This window comes from Mirounga angustirostris, unplaced genomic scaffold (assembly GCF_029215605.1).
Source record: "Mirounga angustirostris isolate CCGP_5_RB_7025 unplaced genomic scaffold, mMirAng1.0.hap1 SCAF_6, whole genome shotgun sequence".
In the NCBI taxonomy this organism is placed as follows: Eukaryota; Metazoa; Chordata; class Mammalia; order Carnivora; family Phocidae; genus Mirounga; species Mirounga angustirostris.
In genome coordinates this window covers 26,445,002-26,454,744 of record NW_026991714.1, presented here as the reverse complement: position 1 = coordinate 26,454,744, position 9,743 = coordinate 26,445,002, and the positions used below count along the sequence as shown (strand labels likewise).

Here is a 9,743-nt window from a genome sequence, read left to right as displayed (position 1 = left end):
TAGCTATTTTCAGACAAAGTAGGAAGTGTGGATTTTCATCGGCTCCCTTACTGCTTGCTTTTAGATTTTCTGAGCACCTTCTCAAAGCTCTAGCTTTTTGGCAAGTCGTGTACATAAGTCCTGACTCCTTTCCCTGGGTCTGGTACACACTCTCCTAGAGAAATTTTGGCCTGCTAGGATGAGATCATCTCCTCACTTCTGATGCATGGTTTTCTGATACTTTAAACTAATTGGTTTGGGGAGAGTACATTTCTCCATCACTTGGTGTTTCCTTCACTGCAAGGAGAGGTTCACTAGGATAATTCTCCTGGCCTCTCTCTTCTCCTTCACTCTTAGCTTCCCTGGAAGGAGGAGTGGGGCGTTACCTAAGTCATAAGTTTGGGGAAGTGGGCACAGATTTCCCTTCATCTAGGAAGCTGCCTTGCTGATAAAGAGTAGAATCTTCTGATTATTGTTGTCTTCCATGCTATAAGAGATGCAGGGACAGGCCTTGCCTCTGGAGTAAACAGACCGACATTTTAGGGGTGTAACCTCAAAGCCCCCAACATCTGAAATGTTGGGTGTGAACATTGGTGAATAAATAGGGATTTAAATTCTGGGTGACAAAATATCTACAGGAGAGGCGTTTATGAAGTAGGGTAAGTATCTTTGAGCTTTAGACTTTAGAGTATACTTAGTAGATTTTGACTTGGGCAATTTAAGAGGTTATATTAAAGCCAGGTGAGTTTTTACAGCTGTATAGATATAGCTTTTAACTTCTGCAAGAGGCTTTAAGTCTTAAGCCACCTCGTATTTTGACCTTGGCAGGTGACTACAGCTTATGTCAGGATATTACAGCTTATACTTCTACAGAGCAGAGCTACACACACTGGACCTTAAGCAAAGACGTGGTCCCTAGCAAGACAATACACCGCCTGGCAAAGCTGCTGCATAGGCTTCAGTGGTCTCAGGTGGCCTCAGGGTGCACACTACTGCTGCATCCCAAAACTTTGACCATGGCACTGGTCTCAGTCCACTCGTGCGGGCCTCTTGGAAACCTCAGCACACACAGGTGGATCAGAGAACGCAGTTAGTGGGCATAGCTGAGGCAAGAATGTGAATTCTAGGGGCAAACAGACATTTCAATTCGTAGCTCTTTTCGTACTTGGTGGGCAGGAAAATGTTTGTGCTTTTAAAATACAAGCCAGCTGAATCCATATAGACTAAAGGAACTTTTGAGGGTTAAGCTTTAAATTATTACTGCCACATGGAGGCCTCTGTTGTATAGTAATGCTCCATATTTTGATCTGGGTGATGGTTACTTGGATTTGTTCACTTTGTGAAAAAATTATTTTGAGATATATACTTGATTTGTACACTTTTCTCTGTATGAATGTTTTACTTTAAAAAAAAAGTTGTACGGGGCACCTGGGTGGCTCAGTCGTTAAGCGTCTGCCTTCGGCTCGGGTCATGATCCCAGGGTCCTGGGATCGAGCCCCACATCAGGCTCCCTGCTTGGTGGCGGGAAGCCTGCTTCTTGCTCTCCCACTCCCCCTGCTTGTGTTCCCTCTCTCTCTGTCAAGTAAATGAATAAAATCTTTAAAAAAAAAAAAAGTTGTATGGAAAATGATTAGTTCCAAACCTATGTGAAAGCATTCGTCTGTCTGCCCCAAATCCATCTATATTTTAATTAAATGTCTTATTGCTCAAACAACTATCAATCAGGTATTCTCTTATATGAAGCCAAATATATCCTAATATGCTATCCATTTCACTTAAGTTTACTAATTTATTGACATAAAGTTCATGATAGTTTCTATAATATTTAAAGACTTTAAGAGAATTATGGCCCCCTTTTCATTCCTGGTATTATTCATATGTAATCTTTTTTTTTAACAACTGATAATCAATTTATTAAAAAGGTTGATTTAAGCATTTACAATGGTGACTTCAACCTCAACTCCTGACTCAGTACTGATGGAAGTAATCTGCTTAACAATCTCAGGACTGTGCAAATCAATCAGTTGCTTGTGGATCCTCATCTGAAAACGATCCCAAGTCTTAGAACCTTCACCACAAGGAGTTTTTCTTGTAGTGATCCTCAGAGTCTTGGTAAGCATCCAAACTGGTCCTTTCACTTTGAGATTCTTTTCCTTTGTGCCTCCGATCAAGTCAGCACATACCATTTCCAAAGATTTTGCGTTGCATCTGGTTAGAGTAATTCTAATTCGGGAAATCGCCACCTCTGGTTCCACGGGTGTCTGCCCAGTGTCTTTAAAAGCCACAGCTGCGGCCTGGCTTCCTAACTGACTTGTTCCTCAGTGAGAGCGAACGGTGGTGAGCCAGGAGCAGGAGGGAAGTGCCCAAACCTCCACTTTAGCCGCGACCACCTCTTCCTCAAAGAGCCATATGTAATCTTATTTATTATCAATCTTGTTATAAGTTTGTCTATTTTTTTTTTATTTTTTTATTTTTTAAAGATTTTATTTATTTATTTATTTGACAGAGAGACAAAGCGAGAGAGGGAACACAAGCAGGAGGAGCGGGAGAGGGAGAAGCAAACTCTCCGCGGAGCAGGGAGCCCGATGCAGGGCTCGATCCCAAGACCCTGGGACCATGACCTGAGCCAAAGGCAGACGCTTAACGACTGAGCCACCCAGGCGCCCAAGTTTGTCTATTTTAACACCTGCTTTGTCTTTATAGATCCCTCTATGGCATCATTTTATCTCTATTTCGTTAATTTTTGTTTTTACTTGTATTATTTCCTCTGATACGCTTTCTTTCTTACTCTGCTTTTTAAGATCATTTCTTGTTCTTTTCTGATTTGCAGTTAAATTGTGATATGTTTCTGTTGAATTTCATTTTATTTATTCCCTCGAGATTTTGTTGGGCTTTCTGTATCTAAGGATTGATCTCTCTCAACAACCCTGAAAAATTCTTTATCTTCAAATATTGCTTCATCCCCAATCCCTCCATCATCTCCTCTGGAACTCCACTGAGCTATATGTTTGACTTTTTCATTCTGTCCTCCATTTCTCTTAACCCTTCATTCATATTTTCTCTTTGAATCCATGGACAGCATTCTGGATAAATTCTTTGGATCTATTTTTTACTGCACTGGTTCTCTTTTCGATTGTGTCTAGTCTACTATTTAATCAGCCCTTGACTATTTAATTAACATCATGTATTTTTTATTTATAGAAGTTCTACTTTGTTCTTTAAAAAAAATCTGCTTGGTTGTTCATTATGGTTTCTTTTACTGCTCATAGTTTCTTGGTCCTGCTTTTATCTCTTGAAGCATATTAAACAATTCATTTTAGATTATTTCATTGATAAAAATTCAATATATGGAGTCTTTACATGTCTACTTCTGCCGTTTATTGGTTTTCTGGCTCTCACTCATGATATCTTTTGCTTATAGGTGTTTTGTGGCTCTCATTGTGAACTATTACTTACTTTGAAATTGACCCTCAGTAATTCTTTGAGACCTGGGTTAAAAACAAGCTCTTCTTTTTTTTTTTTTTGGTTTATGAAAATTTATTATTGTCATGTTTTTGCCATCAAAACTTATGATCTTGGTTTTTCCTTCTTGCCTTTGTATAAGGCCAAAAGAGAGACATTGACAACCTTTGACAACCTTTAAGCGAACTCCAGGAATGTCAACAACAGCATGCTGCAACCAGAACCTCATCATTTTCCTCAATAAAATTCAAACAACCATCGTTGAGTACAAAATTTTTTTTTTGCTATTCTTGACCAGCTGGACTCTGACACACTTCCTGATGGCAGAATTTGGCTGCTTGGCTTCAACCCCTACTTTTTCCAGCATAATTCCTTTTGCATGGGAAGTGCCTCCAAAAGGGTTGGCCTTTAGGACTGTGACCCAATTGGCTTTCTTGTACTGTTCATCATGCCACTTCTGATCTCGTCAGTGGCTGTAGAACTTCCTGGCAGTGTGGAGGCCATGACACTTGCCCATCCTGCCGATGTTATGACCCTGAGCTAAAGAGAGAAGCAGGGCAGCAAAAATAAGCTCTTCCTAAGAAAGTATTTGCTTCTGCCAGTTGTCATATTTCTACTTAAAACTTTTCTAACCACACGGGCAACAGAAATTCCAACCAAAAACCTTTGTGAGGACTGGTGTATTAGTTATCTATTGCATAACAAATTACTAACTTAGCAGCTGAAAGCAATAAACATTTATTATTTTTTCAAAGATTTTATTTATTTATTTGACAGAGAGAGGGAATACAAAGCAGGGGGATTGGGAGAGGGAGAAACAGGCTTTCCGCTGAGCAGGGAGCCCAATGCGGGGCTTGATCCCAGGACCCTGGCATCATGACCTGAGCCAAAGGCAGACACTTAACGACTGAGCCACCCAGGTGCCCCTGCAATAAACATTTATTATCTTTAAGTAGTCTCTATAGGATCTGGGAATAGCTTAGATGAGTGGTTTTAGCTCAGGGTCTCACTTGAGGCTGCATTTAAAATGTCAGCAAGGACTGTAGACATCTAAAGCCTTCACCGGAAATCAAAGATGAAAAGTGTGAAATGGTATTCAGTGAAGTTTCCATCCTACTACCGATCCCATCTACATGGTTTTATACATTCCCCCAATACAAGTGCCCAGTGTTAAATTTTGGAGGTATATTTCCAAATAATTTTTATATATACCTGCAAATATATATACACAAATGTAATATATGATTACATAAGTGGTAATCATATATTAAACAATACTCAGTATCTTGAATTATTTATTTCAGCTATGGATCTTGTTTTTTCCATAGAAGTCCATAGAGATGTGTTTTAAGTTTTCCAAATGTGTGCATTTAAAACTTATGTTTTCTGGGGTGCCTGGGTGGCTCAGCCAGTTAAGTGTCTGCCTTCAGCTTGGGTGGTGATCCCAGGGTCCTGGGATTGAGCCCCACATCAGGCTCTCTGCTCAGCGGGGAGCCTGCTTCTCCCTCTCCTCTGCCTACCACTCTGCCTACCTGTGCTCTCTCTCTCTCTCTGTCAGGTAAATAAATAAAATCTTTAAAAATATTAACAATAATAATAAATAAAACTTATGTTTTTTAGAAGATTTATTTATTTATTTTAGAGAGAGAGAGCGGGGGGTGGGGAGAGGGTTAGAGGGAGAAGGAAAGAGAGCCTCAAGCAGACTCCATGCTGAGCACAGAGCCCAATGCAGGGCTAGATCCCATGACCTTGAGATCATGACCTGAGCCAAAATCAAGAGTCAGATGCTTAACCAGCTGAGCCACCCAAACATCCCTAAGTTATGTTTTCATTATTAATTTCTAATTGTATCTCATTATGATCAGAAAATGTGGCCAACACAATAGTAAGATTTTTTTGGTATTTCTTGATCCTTGCTTCCTAGCTTGGTATGTGCAGGAATGTTGATATTTAAAATATCCCCATTCAAGTCCCCTGTTTAGCTTGTGATCCTGGAGAATGACTGAGGGTCATAAAATTTATCAGATAGTGATTCCAATTACAGCTATTGTTCTAGAAATGATATATTGCCTGGGACAAATCAAACCAGCTGTTATGCATGTATCGATCTTGCAAAAGATTTTTAAAAAATCTATTATCAGTTTGTAAAGATCATCAGATGCTATTTGCTTTGACCTAGAAGAGCCTATAATACACCTTCACAGATTTGCTCAAGTTTACTTTCTTTAGAATCTAATGTAATCCAAAGAAATTTTGCTGGTGCTGACATCACAAGATCACACTAATCACACATTATTGCTATATTGCTATTTGCACCTGTTCAACCGGAAGGACCAAGTACTTAAACACTTTCAGGGAGACTTCCACTTCTAAACATGGAAATAGCAGGGACAAGAAGTACTCCACAACCTTAAATGACTAAAAACACAGACAACGGGCACGTGACTGGCTCAGTCAGTAGAGCACGCAGCTCTCAATATTGGGATTGTAAATTTAAGTCCCACATTGTGTGTAGAGATTACTTAAAATCTTTTTTTTTTTTAAGATTTTATTCATTTATTTGACAGAGAGAGACACAGTGAGAGAGGGAACACAAGCAGGGGGAGTGGGAAAGGGAGAAGCAGGCTTCCCACAGAGCAAGGAGCCCGATGCGGGGCTCGATCCCAGGGCCCCAGGATCACGACACGAGCTGAAGGCAGACGCCCAATGACTGAGCCACCCAGGTGCCCCAAGATTACTTAAAATCTTAAAAAAAAATTTTAAAAACAGAAAAACATCCATAAATACAGAAAACAAACTGGACATTGCCAGAGGGGAGAGCCTTAAATACAGAGAACAAACGGTGGATGTCAGAGGGGATGGGCAAAATGGGTGAAGGAGAGTGGGAGGTAAAAGTTTCCAGTTATGGAGCACCTGGGTGGCTCAGTCAGTAAAGTGTCTGACTCTTGATTTTGACTCAGGTCATGATCTCAGTGAGAGATCGAGCCCCAGGTTGAGTTCTATGCTGAGTGTGGAGGCTGCTTAAAATTCTCTCTCTCCCTCTGCTTCTCCCCCCATGCTCATATGCACTCATGTGCACTCTCCCTCTAAAAAAAAAAAAAAAAAAAAAATCCAGTTATGGAGTGCGTAAGTTATGGGGATAAGAGGTACAACATAGAAATATAGTCAATGATATCATAATAGTGTTGTATGGTGACAGATGTTAGCTAAACTTATGGTGAGCATAGCATAACATATAGACTTCCTGAATCATTATGTTGTACACCTGAAACCAATTAACATTGTGTGTCAATAATACTTCAATTAAAAAAAAAATAAAGGATTTCCTAAAGTGGACAAGGGGCAATGCAGAAGAGTGGTCCCAGGGAGAAGAGGAAGAGAAAATGAATCACCTAGCAACATAGTAGGAGATAGTTTCTTGATGTCAGCACAGTGAAGAGAAACACGGCACAGGGTCTCCTTGAGTTGAGGAGTGTAGTTGAGAATTTGGACAGATCAGGGCATCTATAATTTACAGGGCAAAATATTGGAGAGGAAAGAGCTGCAGAGATATACAGGGGATTTCCCTTTAGTCTTCAGTTGTATACTGATCAACACATAGTGTGAGAAAACTGCCATAGACCAGTGAAAGAACCACTGGGTAGAAGATGCAGAGTAACTCCCAGAAAATATACAGGGTTGAAAATAGTTCATATTCCCAACAATCAGAGTGGAGCAAACTTGTAATACACAGGGCTAGCATAGAATACTGAAAAGGATTGCCTCAGTAGTGGGGCCAGTAACTCTAGAATAAAGACAGCTCTGAGTTTACCTAACAAAGCTGAAAAGCAACCCATGAAAGGACCAAACTGTTTCCAAGTAATTTAACAGCATCCCAGAATAAACACAATATTTACAATATTTAAACTACAAAAAAAAAAAAAAAAAATTCACCCAAGAATGTAAAATTCACACTGTCTGTCATCCAATAAAAAATTATTAGGGGGACGCCTGGGTGGCTCAGTTAAACGTCTGCCTTCAGCTAAGGTCATGATCTCAGGGTCCTGGGATTAAGTCCCGCATTGGGCTCCATGCTCAGCAGGGAGCCTGCTTCTCCCTCTGCTGCTCCCCCTGCTTGTGCTCTCTCTCTCTGATAAACAAATAAATAAAATCTTTAAAAAAATTATTAGGCAGCAAATACACGGGAAAATACAATCCATAATGAGGAGAAAAATCAAATTATAGAAATAGATTCAGAGGGGCACCTGGGTGTCTCAGTTGGTTAAGTGTCTGCCTTCGGCTCAGGTCATGATCCCAGGGTCCTGAGATCGAGTCCCACATTGGGCTCCTTGCTCAGTGGGGAGACTGCTTCTCCTTCTGCCCCTCTCCCTGTGTGCAAGTGTGGGTGCTCTCTCGTGCAGTCTCTCTCTCTGACAAATAAATAAATAAAATCTTGAAAGAAAGAAAGAAATTCAGAAATGACACAAATGAGGGGCGCCTGGGTGTCTCAGTTGGTTGGGCATCTGCCTTCAGCTTGGGTCATTGTCACAGGGTCCTGGGATCCAGCCCCACGTCAGTCTCTCTGCTCATGGGGGAGCCTGCTTCTCCCTCTCCCTCTGCCTGCCACTCCCCCTGCCTGTGCTCTCTCAAATAAAAATCTTAAAAAAAAAAATAAATGACACAAATGATAGGCATTTATTCCATAATTTCAAAAAAGTACAAGAAATTATGAGAATGTTGAAAAGCATGGAAGATATTTTTTAAAATTCACATATAACTGGGACACCTGGGGTGTTCAGTCAGTTAAGCATCCATCTCTTGATTCTGGCTCAGGTCATGAGATTGAGCCCCGTATGGAACTCCATGCTCAGCACAGAGTCTGCTTGTCCCTCTCCCTGCCCCTACCCATGCTCGCACACTCTCTCTCAAATAAATTTTTAAAAAGTCTTTAAAAACCACATAAAATTCCCATATAACTTTTTTATTTTTTTAGAAGTTTCTTATTTTATTATTATCATTAGTATTATTTTAAGTAAGCTCAACACCCAACGTGGGGCTTGAATTCATGACCCTAAGATTAAGAGTCACAGGCTTTACTGCCTGAGCCATCCAGATGCCCCCACATAGAACTTTTAGAGATGAAAAATACACTGCATGGTATTTGTATTAATGTGTTAGGGCCTCCATAACAGAACTACAGGCTGGATGGCTTAATCAACAGAAGTTTATTGGGGCGCCTGGATGGCTCAGTCGTTAAGTATCTGCCTTCAGCTCAGGTTGTGATCCTGGGGTCCTGGGATCGAGCCCTGCATCAGACTCCCTGCTCCACGGGAAGCCTGCTTCTCCCTCTTCCACTTCCCCTGCTTGTGTTCACTCTCTCACTGTGTCTCTCTCTGTCAAATAAATAAATAAAATCTTAAAAAAAAAAAGACAAAACAGAAGCTTATTTTCTCACAGTTCTGGAGGCTAATGTTCAAGATCAAGTTTCCAGCAAAGTTTGCTTCTAAAAAGGACTCTTCCTTTGACTAGCAGATGGCCACCTTCTTGCTGTGTCCTCACATGGCCTTTTCTCTGTATGCAAACACTTCGAATTTCTCTTCCTCTTATAAGGACATCAGTCCTATTAGGTTAGGCCCCACCCTTATGGTCTCATTTTACCTTAATTACTTCCGTAAAGGCCCTATCTCCAAATAAAGTAATACTGGGGATTAGGGTTTCAACATATGAACTCTGAGGGGGGACACAGTTCAGTTTATAAGAGGATTAGTAACAGATTAGACACAACAGAAAAATGATTAGAGAACTTGAAGATGTTGCAATGGAAACTGTACAAAAGGAAACACACAAAAGGAAAAAGAACATTGAAAAATACAAGCAAAACATGGTGAGATATGAGACAGCTTCAAGTGGCCCAATATACACAGTCCCTGAAAGTGAAGCAAGGGTCAGGCAGAAGAAATATTTTAAAGCCTAATGGATAAAAAATTTTCCAAACTGATGAAAATTATAAATTCACAGATCTGGGACTCCTGGCTGGCTCAGTTGGTAGAGCATGCAACTCTTAATCTCTGGGTCATGAGTTCAAGCTCCACATTGGGCATGAAGCCTACTTAAAAAGAAAAAAAAAAATGTTTAACTTAAATCTGGAGATCCAAGAATGTCAACAAACCTCAAACCCAAGATAGAGGAACAAAAGTACATCACAATCAAGTTGCTTAGAACTACTGATAAAGAGAAAATCATCTTAAAAACAAATTTTTAAAAGGCAACTTATTTACAGACTATAAAGATAATGCAGCAGATTTCTCTGTCAAATAAATAAA

General features: G+C 40.2%; 1 protein-coding gene and 1 pseudogene across 1 annotated transcript; both read right to left on the bottom strand.

Moving 5' to 3' along the window:
- Positions 1–673: 673 nt before the first annotated feature.
- LOC129045859 (small ribosomal subunit protein uS10-like) lies at positions 674–3,382 on the bottom strand. The gene is made up of 2 exons (XM_054507794.2): positions 3,379–3,382; positions 674–2,296 (listed from the first exon to the last, which is right to left on the bottom strand). Exons 1-2 carry the CDS (start codon positions 3,380–3,382, stop codon positions 1,908–1,910), a joined length of 393 nt encoding a protein of 130 aa, XP_054363769.1. The 3' UTR covers positions 674–1,907.
- A 164-nt stretch (positions 3,383–3,546) lies between these two features.
- Positions 3,547–3,958, bottom strand: LOC123845344 (small ribosomal subunit protein uS12-like; annotated as a pseudogene).
- Between the last annotated feature and the right edge of the window lie 5,785 nt (positions 3,959–9,743).